This window comes from Thamnophis elegans, chromosome 8 (genome assembly GCF_009769535.1).
Source record: "Thamnophis elegans isolate rThaEle1 chromosome 8, rThaEle1.pri, whole genome shotgun sequence".
NCBI lineage: Eukaryota > Metazoa > Chordata > Lepidosauria > Squamata > Colubridae > Thamnophis > Thamnophis elegans.
In genome coordinates, this window is record NC_045548.1 from 79,806,420 (window position 1) to 79,823,558 (window position 17,139).

General features: G+C 51.2%; 2 protein-coding genes across 3 annotated transcripts; one reads left to right on the forward strand and one right to left on the reverse strand.

Moving 5' to 3' along the window:
- Positions 1-304: 304 nt before the first annotated feature.
- On the reverse strand, positions 305-2,057 carry LOC116512560. Of its 2 annotated transcripts, none has more exons than XM_032223107.1 (3): positions 1,946-2,057; positions 1,388-1,493; positions 305-1,239 (listed from the first exon to the last, which is right to left on the reverse strand). In XM_032223107.1, the coding sequence occupies exons 1-3, from the start codon at positions 1,978-1,980 to the stop codon at positions 712-714; spliced, it is 669 nt and encodes a 222-aa protein (XP_032078998.1). In that variant the 5' UTR covers positions 1,981-2,057; the 3' UTR covers positions 305-711. The 2 variants fall into 2 exon arrangements, with proteins under 2 accessions (XP_032078998.1, XP_032079000.1); XM_032223109.1 differs by having other exon boundaries at positions 1,942-2,015.
- Positions 2,058-2,121: 64 nt separating this feature from the next.
- Positions 2,122-16,131, forward strand: LOC116512076 (probable flap endonuclease 1 homolog). Its single transcript, XM_032222352.1, has 8 exons — positions 2,122-2,459; positions 3,420-3,510; positions 4,280-4,382; positions 7,899-7,988; positions 9,412-9,543; positions 12,711-12,862; positions 14,343-14,499; positions 15,631-16,131. The coding sequence occupies exons 1-8, from the start codon at positions 2,378-2,380 to the stop codon at positions 15,691-15,693; spliced, it is 870 nt and encodes a 289-aa protein (XP_032078243.1). The 5' UTR covers positions 2,122-2,377; the 3' UTR covers positions 15,694-16,131.
- Positions 16,132-17,139: the final 1,008 nt, after the last annotated feature.

A 17,139-nucleotide genomic window follows, 5' to 3' on the forward strand; every position in this document is an offset into this window, starting at 1 on the left:
GGCCGGGTTAGCATTGTAGTTCTCCTCTGTGGGCCGGTTCAGCTAGACAATGTCGGCTGGCGGCGCCTCGGAGTTGGGCCTTCTCTGTTGCCGCTCCAGCCCTATGGAATGAACTATTCCCCAGAGATCCGGACCCTACCCACTCTCATGGCCTTCCGAAAGGCTATCAAAACCTGGCTATTCCGGCAGGCCTGGGGCTGTTGACCTCTTGACCGAGGTCCAGCCCCGCCTAGACTGGGTGCATGGTGTGTTTCTTTTAATCTATCTCTCTTCTGTTTGTCTTTTTACCTTTTTCTTAAAATTGTATTTCTGTAAGATTTGGGATTGGGCGGCCTATAAATTTAATAAATAGAAATAGAAATAGGGTGGGGTGGGGTAATGGGATGGATGCCTCTTGCATTTGCTGGCCAAAACATGCCCCGTTTTGGCTGCCAGAGGCCCTGTAGCTCCTTTGTTATTTCCAGGCTGGCCCCGCGAGCCACATTTAAGACCCTGCAGGCCGGATTCAGCCTTGAGTTTGACACCCCTGGTGTAGGGTCTCCTGCTTCGGGTGGGGGATCGGACTAGATGACCTACAAACTCTGTTAATCTGTTAATCCCTTGCCATTCTGGAAATGGGCCCTGGAGTCTTTGGGGTTCGGCCCTGCATTTCCTATTGACCCAACAGGACTCTTAGATTGGCGTCCCCTCCCCAGGACCCCAGGACCCCCATCAAGAAGCTGCTACAGGCAGCCACTCCTTGTAGCTGTTGTCCAGTTCTTCATGCTGCAGTCGGAGAGCCTGGCACAGGGCCAGGTTGGCGGCTGCCATGAGACAGCGGAGGGCCTCAGTCTCCTTCGGGGCCAGCAGGGGCCACAGTCCAGTTCCTGGCAACAGGCCGGCCGCCCCCATCAGGAGGCTGCCCACAGCCCCAAAGGAGCTTCCGGTGAAGACGGAGACAATGAAGATGGTGATGGTGACCACGGAGATGACTGAATGGACCACCATGGCCTTGGCTTCTTCGGTGAAGTAGCCCCAGCCGCCGGCCAGCATCAGGGCACCTCCCAGGAGGACGTTGGCCGTGAAGCAGTCCCCGTTCAGCCAGTGGAAGCCAAAGGCCAGCAGCGGCAGCCCCACCACCGTGCAGGGCCAGGAGTGGTCTGGGGGCTGGGCCCCATGCCGGAGGGGCCCGATGGGGACGGTTTCCAGGAGGGGCCCGAGGGCCTGGAGGAAAAACCCGGCTGCAGCTCCCCGGTTGATCTGCAAAGAGAGAGAGAGAGGGGCAGCAAAAGGGGCTCAGTCCTGGGGGGCTTCCCCCCCCCGCCACTCCCCTGCAGGAGTCTGTAGGGACCGTGAAACCTCTGGCTGCGGCTCTGTTGCCTCCCCTGCCAACCAGCCCCTTTCCTACCTGGAAGGCCCGGGCGGCCGAATACAGACAGGCAGCGGGCAGCAGGAGGTTGGCAAGGAAGGTGGCCAGGTCCTGTTCTTGCCAGCTGGGCATCGGGATGGAGCCTCTGCAAGAGAAAAGAGGGGTGGGGGGAGAGGTTATCTGGGCCGCAAGCTGCGACCCCCAAGCTGCCCTCTATCCCAGCAGGGAGGAAGCGCGGCTGCAGGAGGAGCGAGGGGCACGCAGCAGGGCACGCTCAGAGGGCAGGCGTGGGGGAAGGTTGGGGGCTGCAGGTGAGCCTTCCTCCGGACAGTGGAAGAGACGCCCCCCCCCTCCTGCCCCTCTTCTCTGGGGTGGGGGGCTCAGCCGGAGCCCTCTGTCTGCAACGCTGCGCAAAGGAGGGGTGGGATGGATGGCCTCTGGGGGAACCCTTCCTCGAGGCCCCCGCTTCCTGCAAGGCAATCGGCGTCCCAGACTCGATCGGGGCCCGGGAGCCACCGAGCGGCCCTCCCGTCCGCCCCCCGGGTACGCGGCGCCGCGACCCCCCCCCCTCCCCGCCCGTCCTCCGTCCTTACTCGCCTCCGCCAGCCAAGAGTCCGCCGAGCGCCCCGCATAGAGTTCTCCTAGGCTAGAGCGGCACTCTAGAGAGAGAGAGAGAGCTGCTGGGTCAGTTAGCGGGAGAGGCGGAAGCTGAACCATAGAGTTTCGCGAGCGAGGAAGAGCTACGCATTGGCGCATGCGCGCTTTGCCAGCCTTCTGGCTGTCCCCGTTGCCGGGTGTTGTTTTGCGTCCCTCCTTGCGCCCCGCCTGGCCGCGGATGATGGGGGTGGTTGTCCCCTCGTTTCCAGGAGCGGCTTCGCCCCGGACGGGAAGGTGAGCCAGCAGCGCCCGTTGGCCAGAGACCCTCTGGCTCCCCCGCTCGGCTCTGGCGGCAGAGGATCCGCCCAGGCGCTCTGCACGTGCTCAGAGGCGCCCTCGCCCGCCGCGCAGAAACCCTCCTCCTGCGCCGCTATGGGGATCGTCAAGCTGGCCGAGGTGATCAAGGAGGAGGCTCCGGACGCCGTGCGCCCCGCCAGCCTTCAGGACTACCGCGGTGAGCGCCGCTACGGTCCCCGAGCATGCACAGAGTGCAAAGAGTACCGGTCCGTCCTCCATCCCTGAGCATGCACAGAGTGCAAAAGTAGGCTCTCTGCTCTCGGTCTCCGATTGCAAAAGCGCTTCCTGGGCCTGCAGAGAGTGTAAAGAGAGTGGCCAGTTTCACTTTCAGTTTCAGTTTATTCAACTTGTATGCCGCCCTTTTCCCAAAGGGACTCAGGGCGGCTAGCAAACCAATAGGGAATAGGGGCAATACAGAGAAAACAAACAAGACAGGAACAAAATCCAAAAAACAGATTAAAAAGTAAACTTCACAACAGCCGCAGCAACTCGAGTGGGGCTGGGAACTCATCATGGTCCACAGAGTGCACAAGCCGCCCGTCTGCCTTCAGTCCCTGAGCATACACAGAGTGCAAAGAGTGCAATCCGCTCTCGGACCCTGAGCATGCACAGAGTGCAAAGAGGGGACCATCTGCCCTCGGTCTTAGAGCATGCACAGAGTGCAAAGGGGAGCGATCCGCTCTCGGTCCCTGAGCATGCACAGAGTGCAAAGGGAGCCCTAGGGGAGCGGTTCCCAAACCTGGCAACTTTAAGACTTGTGGACTTCAACTCCCAGAATTCTCCAGCCAGCAGAGCTGCCAGAATTAATTCTCAGAAGTTGGCTGGAGAATTCTGGGAGTTGAAGTCCACAAGTCTTAAAGTGGCCAAGTTTGCTGGCTGGAGAATTCTGGGAGTTGAAGTCCACAAGTCTTAAAGTTGCCAAGTTTGGGAACCGCTCCCCTAGGGGATCCTGGCATCATTCTGGGGCTGCTCTTTGGGCAGGGGGCCAAGGGGCTGTGGGTGCCCTCAAGAGACCAGGATGGTTGGGAGGTGGCGGGGGGGGGGGGGCTCTGGTGCCAGTGGAGCCCGACTGGGCGAAGGAGAGGTGCTCAGCCTGTCTTCCTTCTCCCTGGCGCAGGGCGGGTGGTCGCTGTGGATGCCTCCGTGGCCGTTTACCAGTTCCGCACAGCCATGCCGCAGATCATCAACCGCCACAGGGAGAACATCAGGTGAGCAAGCAAGGGGCGCTCCCCCCCCCACTAAGCAGGTGGGATGAGTCACCAGGGACCCTCCGCTCCCCTCCTCCTTCCAGGCCAGTTGGGGAGCGTGGGGGGGGGGTTTCTGCCTGGGATTCGCCACCTGCCCTGGGACCCCCCTGACCCTCTCCTGGCCTGGCTCAGACGGACAGCTGGCCTCTGACTTACAGGAGTTCATTTAGTGACCAAAGTCAGAAAGTCCCTGGAAAAATGACCATTTTCCCCACGACCGTTGCAGCTTCCCCACAGTCACGTGATCAAAACCTGGGCACTTGGCCTCTGACTCATATTTATGACGGTGGCCATGTCCCGGGGGGGGAGGGGGGGTCAGGTGATGCCCTTTTGCGACCTTCTGACCAGCTCTGGGAAGCCCAGATTCACTTAACAACCATGTGACTAACTTAATTTATACCAAATAGGTAGCTCAGTGGCTAAGACACTGAGCTTGTCGATCGGAAAGGTCGGCAGTTTGGTGGTTCGAATCCCTAGTACGGGTCTCCTGTGTGTGAGCAGGGGGGGTGGACTGGATGACCTCCAAGGTTACTGTTCAACTGCAGGGATTCACTTAATCACTGGGACAAGAAAGGCCATAAAGTCCTACGGGATCGGGCGGCATATACATTTTATTAAATTCAAATTCAAAATGACTTAACAAATGTTCCACTTAGCAACGGGGAATTTTGGGCTCAGCTGTGGTCGTTAGACAAGGACCCCCTGCTCACCGCCTCCCCTCTCCTTCCAGTTCCCTGCAGGGGCTGTTCTTCCGGACGCTGCACCTCTTGCAAAACGACCTCAAGCCCCTCTTCGTCATCGAGGGGAAGCCCCCCGGGCTGAAGCTGCCGGTGGTACGTAGGAATCGGGGGGGGGGGGCAGAGCAACCCTGTGGGAAGAGAGCCAGCCGTTGGGGGAATCTCCCAGGCTTTGTGGGGGGGGGGGAAGCCAGGTAGCCCACTGAAGCCCCCCCTCCTAGGGACCGAGTTCAGGAAGCCCATCAAAGGAAATCACTCCCACACAGATGACGTTCCCTAGTTGGGTCATGAAATGTCTGCAAGAAAACAGCCAAGCTCAGAGAGCACCAAGGACCCCCCAGTCCTTTCCTCCCCCCCTCCCTCTTCCTCCTCCTCCTCCTCCTCTCTGCAAACCCAACTCCCTTGTACCACTGATGATGTTCCCTAGTTCGATCATGAAACATCTGCAACAAAAACCCCAAGCTCAGAGGGCACCAAGGACCCCGCAGTCCCTTCCTTCCTTCCCTCCTTCCTTCCTTCCTTCCTTCCTTTCTTCTTTCCTTCCTCCCATCTTTCCTTCCTCCTTTCTTTCTTTCCTTCTTTCTTTCTTTCTTTCTTTCTTTCTTTCCTCCTCCTCTTCCTTCCCACAATCCCCACTCCCTTCTAGCATTGATGATGTTCCCTAGTTGGGTCATGAAACATCTGCAAGAAAACCACCAAGCTCAGAAAGCACCAAGGACCCCACATTCCTTTCCTTCCTTCCTTCCTTCCTTCCTTCCTTCCTTCCTTCCTTCCTTCCTTCCTTCCTTCCTTCCTTCTTTCTTTCCTTCCTCCCTTCTTTCTTTCTTTCTTTCTTTCTTTCTTTCCTCCTCCTCTTCCTTCCCACAATCCCCACTCCCTTCTAGCATTGATGATGTTCCCTAGTTGGGTCATGAAACATCTGCAAGAAAACCACCAAGCTCAGAAAGCACCAAGGACCCCACATTCCGTTCCGACCGTCCTTCCTTCCTTCCTTCCTTCCTTCCTTCCGTCCTTCCTTCCTTCCTTCCTTCTTTCCTTCCTCCCTTCTTTCTTTCTTTCTTTCTTTCTTTCTTTCCTCCTCCTCTTCCTTCCCACAATCCCCACTCCCTTCTAGCATTGGCGATGTTCCCTAGTTCGATCATGAAACATCTGCAAGAAAAACCCCAAGCTCAGAGGGCACCAAGGACCCCGCAGTCCTCCTCCCCCTCCTCTTCCCTCCCCAAACCCCCCTCCCTCCTAGCACTGATGGCGTCACGCAGTGAGGCCGGGAAACGTCTGTAGAGATAAAAAACCCTAGAGCAGTGTTTCTCAACCTTGGCCACTTGAAGATGTCTGGACCTCAACTCGCATTCGCTGGCTGGGGAATTCTGGGAGTTGAAGTCCAGACATCTTCAAGTTGCTAAGGTTGAGAAACACTGAACTAGTATATAGCCTCTGGTGGTACTGGTGGTGGACTTCAACTCCCACAGTTCCTCAGCTGTGCTGACTTTAAGGCTGGTGGACTTCAACTCCCAGAATTCCTCAGCAACGGCAACTTTTAACGTTCGTGCTGGCTGAGGAATTCTGGGACTTGAAGTCCACAGATCTTCAAGTTATCAAGATTGGACGCCCCTCGTGTAGATCTGACCTGGCAGAGGCAAGTTGAAAGCAACTTCCAAAAATATCTGTTGCACAAATCACAGTGGACACCCTCGACCAGGGGGTCTCAACCTTCCTAATGCCGCGACCGTTTAATACAGTTCCTCATGTTGTGGTGACCCCCAACCATAAAATCATTTTATGTTTTCCGTATTTTTTCGAAAATATGTTTTCCGATGGTCTTAGGTGACCCCTGTGAAAGGGTCGTTCGACCCCCCCCCAAAAGGGTCCCGACCCACAGGTTGAGAACCACTGCACTAGATGGAGGAAAGTCATCTGCCTTGAACAGGGGGTTGGACTGGAGGACCTCAGAGGTCCCTTCCAATTCTGTGATTCTATGTTCTAACCTTGCCTAGGCTCTCAATCAATTCAATTTATTGAGTTTGTATGCCGCCCTATTCCCGAGAGACTCAGGGCGGCTCACAATAAAAAAAGGGAGGGGATACAAAAATAAAATAAAAACAACAATTTAAAATACTACAACAGCCATAACCTCGGATGGTGCTGGAACAGCCAGGTCTTAACCGCTTTGCGGAAGGCCAGGAGGGTAGTAAGGGTCCGGATCTCCACGGGAAGATCGTTCCAGAGAGCCGGAGCAGCCACAGAGAAGGCCCTCCCCGAGGAGTCGCCAGCCGACATTGGCCGGCAGATGGAATCTGGAGGAGGCCTAGTCTGTGGGATCTAATAGGTCTCTGGGAGGTAACTGGCAGCAGGCGGTCTCTCTAGGGTTGATCAAGAGCCTAACAGATGTTTTGCCCCTTTGGGAAAAGGTGACCCTGACTTTTAAAAAATAGCGTTATTAAAGATAGTCGCCCTGAGTCCTTGGGAGAAGGGCGGCATATAAATCTAATAATAATTCTCAATACTGAGAATTAATGCAACTAGAAAGAGGAATCAAAAGTTCAAAGGAAAAGAGAAGTAGAGGAAAGATACAAAAAGGAAGGTAAGAATTTAGTAAGTAAAAAGAAATCTATATAAAGAGTGACAATATGTGCAAACAATTTTAGTAAGTTCACACCTACATCCATAGCCAATTATCTTTTCATCCCAGGTCCATCTCTTACGTACACACAAATCCATAAAGCACCATCACTTCAGTCCTGGCGTCATCAAACGTCCCTTAAGCGTTGCCTGAAATAACAATATATCTATTTTAACTTTGATCAAATAACCATCTTAATATTCCTTCCTTTAACTTCCCCCCCCCCAAAAAAATATTTTTTAATCCAGTCAAGTAATGTAGATTTTTAAAATTTTTCTTCTCTCGAGACTAATCCAAGTTTTAATGAATTGCTTTTGTAAATTCAGTATAAAATAATTGTCCAGGTCACTCTCTCTGTTATTAATTAATTATCTTGATTTTTTAAAGCATCAACTGATCTCTTTATTATTGCAGCCTGTCATTTTTAAGCTCCACTTTTGGTGTCAGTTCTGCAATGTTTTGTGGGATAATGCTTGTTCTGTTATTTTTTTCCGAAACAATCTTTGTACATAATCTATCCAAAGAAGGGAGCACCACTGTTGACATTGTTGATTTTAAATTCCGATTCCGTTGTTCAAAAGCTCCCTTGGTATTTCCAATGTTAGAACATTTTTGTGTCACTCCTATAGCTGTTAAATCAGGTTTGTCTATTTTTTCTGTTTTAATTAAAAACCCCTAGTGTCCAAATTTTTAAAACTGTTTTATCTCTTTTTAGGAAGAAAAAACAAACAAACCCCAAACCGGTTGACATACCTACCGGAGAGATTCTTTATAATTAATAGCGAAATTTTGTTTCAAATTTACCTGGACACTTAAATCTTTTTATTTACTTTTTTCAAAAAGGTTGTGGTTGGCCGACTCTAGGGGGCGCTGTTCACCTCCGATTCAGAGTGGTTAGCATAGCTACAAGCCAAATGGAAAAGCTGTTTATAGTTTTCTAAAAGTCTTTTAATTAGCTTTTTTTAAATTAATGAATTGGATTAATTACCTGATCTCCATTTGGTTCCTCCCTCTCTGGAAGTCCTCTGGAAGAGATCTCCTTGCCCATCGTCCTGCAAAAGCTGGGCATGACTCAGGAGCAGGTAAGGGGGGGGTGCCAGGTGCGGGGAATCGGTCTTGATTTAAGCTCCAGCATTTGCCCCCCATCCTTGTCTGGGTCTGAAAGCCGAGCAGAACTGGGGCTCCTTAGCCGTTCACCAGAGTCAGAAACACCCCTCGCCCCCCTCCAGGCACCGGCCACAGTTTAATTCTGGGTTAGTTTGTCTCCCGGAATTGTGGGTGCTTCGTCAGTGGAGGTTTTCAAAACTAGACCAGGCAACCATTTGCCTGGGATGGTAGAAGGCCTCCTGCCTTGGATGGGAGGGCTGGACTAGAAGGCCTCCGAGGTCCCTTCCAGGGTTCTAGGATTCTATGGAACTCAAAGAGGGCCAAAGTCCTTCTGAAGGAATGCTGGGGAACCCCAATGGAGGGTCCCCCTTTGCCTGCTTCCCCTTGTGCCCCAGCGACACCAGAGAGAGAGACAGACAGAGAGAGAGAGAAAGTGTGTGTGTGAGAGAGAAAGATAGACACACACACAGAGAGAGAAAGAGAGACAGAGAGAGAGAGAAAGAGAGACAGAGAGAGAGAGAAAGAGAGACAGAGAGAGAGAGAAAGAGTGAGGGAGAGAGAGAAAGAGAGTGGGGAAGGGGGAGAGAGAGAAAGAGAGAGAGAAAGAGAGACAGAGAGAGAGAAAGAGTGAGGGAGGGAGAGAGAGAGAAAGTGAGACAGAGAGAGAAAGAGTGAGGGAGAGAGAGAAAGAGTGAGGGAGGGGGAGAGAGAGAAGAGAGACAGAGAGAAAGAGAGTGAGGGAGAGAGAGAAAGTGAGGGAGAGAGAGAGAGAGAGAGAGAGAGGAAGAGTGAGGGAGGGAGAGAAAGAGAGAGAGAGAGGGAGAGAAAGAGGGAGGGAGAGGGGTGGGAGAATGTATGAAGACCTGGAGCCCAGGCAGAGCTGGTGACCATGTGGCATGCTGTCTGGGGATGATGGGAGCTGTAGTCTGGCTCATCAGGAGAATGCCACATGAGGAAGGTATGGGGAGACCTACTTATTTAAAAGGTTTATGTGGTCACTTGCTGGGACTTTAGTCGGCTTGCAAAAAATCAAAACACAAAGAGTGAAAAGCCTAAACCGCCTCCTCACCTGGCGGCAACACACAATCAAGTCAGCCGCTGGGTGGGCTCCATCCCACCACTCTGGGTCCCCCAGCCCCCTTGGCAGAACCGGGCCTTCGGGGCCTTGCAGAAGAGGGTCGGGGGGGGGGAGGGAGCAGTCTGTTCCAGAGGGAGGGAGCCCCTACGGAGAAGGCTCCTCTTCTGCCTTTTGTAATGTGGTGCCCCCACTTTCTCTCTCTCTCTCTCTTTCCTTCCCTCCTTCCTTCCTTCCTCTTCCTCCCCTCCTCTCCCCTTCCCTCTCTCCCTCCTCCCCCTTTCCTCTCTCTCTCTCTCTCTGCTTCTCTTGGCCGGACCCAGTTTGTGGATCTCTGCATCCTGCTGGGCTGTGACTACTGCTCCAAAGTCCGAGGATTGGGCCCCAAGAAGGCGCTGAAGCTGCTGCAGCTGCACGGGAGCATCGAGGGGGTCCTGAGGAACACCAGCCGCAAGGTACCCGACCGGTGGGTCTTCCCCCCCCCCCATAACCCCCTCTGGGCCCCCTGGAGGCGGGCGGCCTGTTCCCTGGCCCAAGGCCAGCCGCTCTCTCCCAAAGGTAGAGCCGAGGTGGCGCAGTGGTTAAATGCAGCACTGCAGGCTACTTCACCTGACAGCAGTTTGGCGGTTCAAATCTCACCGGCTGAAGGTTGACTCAGCCTTCCATCCTTCCGAGGTGGGTGAAATGAGGACCCAGATTGTTGTTGGGGGCAATATGCTGACTCTGTAAACCGCTTAGAGAGGGCTGAAAGCCCTATGAAGCGGGATATAAGTCTAACTGCTATTGCTATCTATCTATCTATCTATCTATCTATCTATCTATCTATCTATCTATCTATCTATCTGGGTGAAATGAGGACCCAGACTGTGGGGGCGATATGCTGACTCTGTAAACCGCTTAGAGAGGGCTGAAAGCCCTATGAAGCGGGATATAAGTCTGCTATTGCTATTGCTATCTATCTATCATCTATCTATCATCTATCTATCATCTATCTATCTATCTATCTATCTATCTATCTATCTATCTATCTATCTTCTATCTATCTTATCTATTATCTATCCATCCAAGGCTCAGGGTTGACTCAGCCTTCCATCCTTCCGAGGTGGGTAAAATGAGGACCCAGACTGTGGGGGCGATGTGCTGACTCTGTAAACCGCTTAGAGAGGGCTGAAAGCCCCATGAAGCGGTAGATAAGTCTAACTGCTATTGCTATCTATCTATCTATCTATCTATCTATCTATCTATCTATCTATCTATCTATCTATCTTCTATCTATCTATCTTCTATCTATCTTATGTATTATCTATCCATCCAAGGCTCAGGGTTGACTCAGCCTTCCATCCTTCCGAGGTGGGTGAAATGAGGACCCGGATTGTTGTTGGGGGACGATATGCTGACTCTGTAAACCGCTTAGAGGGCCGAAAGCCCTATGAAGCGGTATATAAGTCTAACTGCTATTGCTAAAGGTGCTTTTTCTTCCAAAGGCAACTGGTCTTTCGCTTCTCATCCAGGAAGCTTCTTCGGTTCCGAATGGGTGGCTGGAAGGATTTTTTTTTTTTAATTTTTAATTTTTTTTAAAAAAAATACAAATAATACAAACATAGTAAATACAAAAAAAGAAAGAAAAAAGGGAAAATAACAATTATTATAGTGCACCTTCCCCCCCCCCCCACATTTCTTCATCTGTCACAACTAAAAGATATACAATATCTTCCAATTGTGCCCTTCTCCCCTCCAAAAAACCCATATATTCTTAAGTAGGTTTATTCCCTTTGCCTGGGCATCTCGGGAGTTTGGCAATTTCCTTGCATAGCCCAACAAGGTAACACCATCAGTGCTAATCCCCTTTTTATTTTGCTTCCTCCTTCATGTTTTTATAGTCCTTTGAATGGCTCGTAAAGGTGGGTTTATTATCTCTGGATCCCTGTTGCTGATCTCCATCTGAATGCCAAGCTCTGATGGGATTAGGGGGAAAAGGGGGAGGACTAGGATAAGGGGAAGGGGAGAGGGGGCAGGTTTCTCCTTCCTTGGCTTTACAGTCTCTCCATTGCAACCCCCCTCCCTCCTGCAGATGCCTCTCCTAAGACCCTCCAGGTGCTCATCCGAATCCCCCCACAAACTCCTCTGTGGTGACTCTGCAGATGGGCGCAAAAAAAGTCAAGGAGAATATTTGTAGCTTGAGGGTCGAAATGAGGGGTCGGAATCAGAATAGAGCTGGATAGAACAGCCCCCTCCCCAAGCAGGAGACCCTATACTAGCCCCCCCCCCTCCCAAACTTGGCCACTTTAAGAGTTGTGGAGTTGGAAGTCCACAGGTCTTAAAGTGGCCGAGTGTGAAGAGTTCTCTCCTGTACCAACTCAGACAAGCAGCTTTCCAATCTCCTTAAAACCCCCACGATGGAGCATTCGCCACCTCTAGTGGCAAGCAGTTCCACTGGTTAATTGTCCTCACTGTCAGAAAGTTTCCCCTTCATTCCAGGTTGCTCCCCTCCTTGATGAGTTTCCACCCATCGTTTTTTGCCTTCTGGTGCCTTGGAGAATTATTATTATTATTATTATTATTATTATTATTATTATTATTATTATTAATTGAACTTATAGGCCACCCAATCCCACAGGACTCTGGGCGGCTTACAAAAAGAAAGAAAAAGGAAAAAAATAGAATATCGTGAGCCCCTCCTGTTGGCCCTCGGTGCCCTCTGAGGCTGATGGTTTTCATTACCCCAACTAGGTAACATCTTCCATGCTAGCTGGTAACATCTGGAAGGAAAAAGCTCAGAGAGCACCAAGGACCCCACGGTCGTCTTTCTCCACCTCCTCTCCAATCCCCTTTACTTCCTAGTCCTGATGTCTTTACCTAGTTGGGTGATGCGACGTCTGCATGAAAACCACCCAGCTCAGAGAGCACGGGGTGCCCCGGACTCGCCCAACCCCAGGCAGAGGTGCGGGGGGCAGCGGGGTTCGGCCCTCTTTGGAGTTGAGGCTAAAGAAGCAAAGGAATATTTTCTGGGTCCCTGGAGATCCCCCAACACAAGACACACACACACACACCCCAGGCACCGCAACCGTCGTAAGGACAGGCCAGTTGCCAAGCGTCTGGATTTTGGTCACAGGACAACGAGGAGGAGGCTGCAACGTAGTCACTTCCTTCAGTGTCGTTGCAACTCGGAAGGGTCACTTAGCAAGTGGTTGTAAGCCGAGGACTGCCCCTATTGGGACTTAAAAAGGCTGGAAAAGTTGAGTTGAGTTTATTATATTTCTATGCCGCCCTATTCCCCGGAGGGGACTCAGGACGCCTCACAACCAAGTCGGGGGGGGGGGGGTGTACAAATAAGAAAAAAAGAACACGAACAAAACAATACCACAATTTAAAACACTCAACAACCATACCATTCGAGGGGGGACAAAAAAAAACTCATTAGCCCCAGGCCTGTCGGAACAGCCAGGTTTTAAGGGCTTTGCGGAAGGCCTGGAGGGTGGTGAGGGTCCGAATCTCCACGGGGAGCTCGTTCCAAAGGCCCTGCAAGGAATCTCTCCCAGCCGGCGAGGCCTCGATGGCGCACCCTCGGGGGCCGTTAAGCAGGGATGCTGCTGATGCCCAGCACTTCCCCCCCCCCTTGCAGACCTACCCCCTGCCGGACGGCTGGCACCTGCAGGAGACACGGAGACTCTTCCTGCAGCCGGAGGTGGCAGATCCGGGCCAGGTGGTGCTGGAGTGGAAGGAGCCGGACGAGGAGGGCTTGGTCAACTTCCTCACGCACGAGAAGCACATGAAGTGAGTGGGGCAGGACTGGCCCCCTTGAGCCCTCCCCCCCCCCCCCCCCCAGGAAGGGGCGGCCTGGGTCTTAGCTCATCGGCATCTGCTTTGTGGCTCTGGGCAGGGGTCCTCTGGGGTCGGAAAGGGGGCAGAGTCGGCGGTCAGGAAGGCTCTCTGGATGCTGGGCTTCCTCACTCAGCAGTCCTTGGCTCTCTCTCAGCTTGGTTGTTTTGTTGGAGACGTTTCGTGACCCAACTGGGTAACCTCATCAGTGCTGGAAGGGAGGGTTGTTTTTAGGAATGGTAGTGGTGGTAATAGAGGAGGAGAAGGGGGTGATGTCCTTGGTGCTCTCTGATGATCTAGGTTGATAGAATAAGAATAGAATAGAATATTTATTCCAGATTAGAATACAATACAATAGCAGAGTTGGGAGGGACCTTGGAGGTCTTCTAGTCCAACCCCCTGCCTAGGCAGGAAACCCGTATACCATTTCAGAGAAATGGCTATCCAACCTCTTCTTAAAAACTTCCAGTGTTGGGGCATTCACAACTTCTGGAGGCAACTTCTGTTCCACTGGTTAATTGTTCTAACTGTCAGGAAATTTCTCCTCCGTTCTAAGTTGCTTCTCTCCTTGATTAGTTTCCACCCATTGCTTCTTGTTCTACCCTCAGGTGCTTTGGAGAAGAGGTTGACCCCCTCATTTCTGTGGCAACCCCTGAGATATTGGAACTACTTTTGTTACAGCTGTTTTATGCCCCAGCTAGGTAACACCCTCCGTGCTGGAAGGGAGTTAAGTTTATGTTAAGTTAAGTTTATTTTATTTATATGAGTGGGGTTTGCATCTCCTGATGTTACCCAGCTGGGTCACGAGACGTCTGCAAGAAAACCACCAAACTCAGAGGGCACCAAGGAGACTCCTCTGAACCTTCAGCTGCCAGCATTCCCCCCTTATCGGGAGGATGGGAGCCGTAGTCCCCCACGCCCAAGGGAAAGGGGCCAGGGTTAGAGAAGGGGAGGTGGCCCAGCTGCCAGGCTGAAGGCCCTGGGGGGCCTTGGGGGATGGAGAGAAGGTGACAGGAAGCTGTGGGGAGAAGAAGAGAGAGGCTGAGGGAGGGTGGGGGGCATCTGGGGAAAATACGCCTCCTCCTGCCAGTTGCTCTGAAGGAGAACCCCCCCGGCAGCCTGGCTTCTTCTCTGGGGAGGCCAGGCGCCCTCTGCCCCATCTCTCGTGGACCTCTTTCTCTGGAGAGGCTTGTCCAGCCAAAAATCACCCCCCAGGTCCCCCATCTGATTGCAAAACCTTCACCACGAATCTCCCCCTGGACAGGGTTGAAATCTCCCAGCTGTTCTTCTCAGCTTGGGGGGGGGGGGGCATCAGCGTCCATTCACCCCAGGCCTAGTCAGGGCCGCCTGCTGGAGATGGGTCTTGCCAAGTGGGGGTGAGCCACCCCACCCCCCACCCCCTTTTGCCATCTTCAGCCCAGCTCTTCTTCCGCAGAGAGAGCCGAGTTCGGGGTCGCCTGAAGAGGTGGCGAGACGCCCGCCGGAAGCTCCGGGAGGTCCAGGAATCCACCTCCAAGGCTTTCAAAGGCAGAGCAAGGAAGGCAGCCAAGACCATGAAGGATTTCTTCCCGGTCCAGAAACGTCCAAAGATGGTGAGGAAGAAGAAGGGCAGGGCTCCCCCCCCCACCCCACAAAAAGAGAGAGAGGGGAACTAGAAGGCAGGGCTGCAGGAGATGGGAGGCAGATGGGAGGGAGTTGTCTGCTATCTACAGAATTGTCTCTCTGCCCCATCACCTCCGCCTGGGGGCCTGTGTGTGAAGGAGACAGAGAGAAATGGATGAGAGAGAAAGAGATAGATGGGGAGGGAGAGAGGGAGAGGAGGGGGAATGGATGGGATAGAGGATGGATGGAGGAATAGAAGAGAAAGGATGGATGGATGGATGGAGAGAAAGGATGGAGGAAGAGAGATAGGAGAAAGGGGGAGGGAGGGAAGAATTGAAAGAAAGATATAGAGATAATGGTGGGTGGGTGGGTGGGTGGGTGGGAAGGGAAAGGAGAGGATGGATGGGAAAGAGATAGGAGAAAGGGTGGGAGGGAAGGATTGAAAGAAAGAGATAGTGATAGATAGATAGATAGATAGATAGATAGATAGATAGATAGATAGATAGATAGATAGATGATATAGATGGGATGATAGATATAGATGGGATAGAGGGAGGGAGATGGATGGATGGATGGATGGATCGATCAATCGATAGATGATAGATAGAGAGATAGAGAGAGAGATGATAGATATATAGAGATAGATAGAGATAGATGATATAGATGAATAGACAGATGATAGATATAGATTGATAGATACATGGATGGATGGATGGATGGATAGATAGATAGATAGATAGATAGATAGATAGATAGATAGATAGATAGATCGAGCACTGATCCATGCCCTGCAGCAGTGAATACCCGAAAGGGAAGACTTGAATCGTAGTTGCCAGTTGCCTTGGCAGGATACATGGGCAAAGGGGCTACCAGGCTTACATCACCAGCTCTGCCACTCAGTGTAAACCCTCTCCAAGCATCCCATCCTATTGGGATTCGGCCCCTGGGCCTGAGCTGTCCCGGAGGTGCTCGGAGGCCGATAACATGGAGACCCGGATTCAGGATCTGCAGGAGTGCTGCTGTGTTCTTTTTCTCCCGTTACTTGCATCCTATACAAGCAGGTTGATTGCTCTTTCACTAACGCCACCCTCCCCTCCCCCCCGCCCCTCTCTCCTACACAGGAGCCCACCTGTCCACCTGCCAGGAAGAAGCCAAAGTTGTCTGCAACAGCCCCAGGGATTTAAGGAGCGATTCCCTTGGAGGGACCCTGGTGCTCTCAGAGCCTGGTAGTTTCCCGTTAGATGTTTCATTACCGAACTAGGTAACGCCCTCAGTTCCCTTTGCCTTGCACTGGGCGCCTCGTCGGGTTCCAGGAAAGGCCTCTGCTCTCCTTCAGAACACACACACACAACCGGCGATACGAGCATCGCGTCGATCAGAATCGGCGTCTTTCAGCTGAGCAAAATTGGCCCAAAAGCTTCATGCCAGCTTACAGATTAAGCACCGTTTGATAGAAGAGAATATTTGTAGCTGAGGGTGGAAATGGGGGGTCCTGAGCGCCCTCTGAGCTGGGTGGGGGTTTTTGCGGACATTTCGTAACCCAACTGGGTAACTTCATCAGTGCTAGAAGGAAGGGGGTTCAGTTGCTCCCTTTCTTTCTTTCTTTCTTTCTTTCTTTCTTTCTTTCTTTCTTTCTTTCTTTCTTTTTACACATAAGCACATCAACAGAACACATAAATACATTAACAAACATTAACAAAAATAACCACATAGCTTAAAAACAACATAGGAACAATAAGTTCCGTCGTATAATCATACCGCAGTTCCGAATCGGTTTCTTTGCAGTTAGTGTTTTCCCTTCTATACATTTCTATCTTGCGTTCGTAATCTCCTTATTCGTTATCCATTTTTATATATATTTCTTTATTTATTTCCATCACCACTCTTATACCATTAATCTTACAGCGTGTCATCTGGGTACAATCTTTGTGTCATCATATTTAACAGTTACATCATTTTAAATCTATTTCTTTTTTTTTAATGAGAATTTTAAAAAGAAAACTTTTACAAATATTTACTTCCCTCCCCCGCCTCCCCCCCCCAAACCCCCCCCAACCTCCTCCCCCCCCCAACTTCCCAGAACCAATACAAGGTATAAATCTTTAACAAAAACATTCTAAAATAAACTTTAAAAAAAAGTTAAAATCTTCTTTCATTTGAGCTTTAACTCCTCCTTGCTAGGTTAACTCTAAACAAATTATATCATTCCTTGTTTCTTCGGTCATAAACTATCTGGAATTTCTTAGTCCCATATTTATTTTGCGTATAGTCAATCCATCTTCTCCACTCCAGTTTATATCTCTCGTTTGAATGGTCCTTGAGATATGCTGATATTTTAGCCATCTCTGCTAGGTTTGTTACTTTCAATGTCCATTCTTGAATCGTAGGCAAATCTTCCTTCTTCCAGTATTGCGCCACCAGCAGTCTTGCTGCCGTTATTAAGTACAAAATTAAGTTAGTCTCTATAACAGTACAATCAGTAGTTATACCTAACAGAAATAACTGAGGGGTGAACTTTATCCTTTTTTAAAGAACATTTTGCATAATCCACCATATTTTTATCCAAAATGCTTTAACCTTTTTACAAGTCCACCAAATATGAAAGTATGTAGCATCAGCACAATCACATC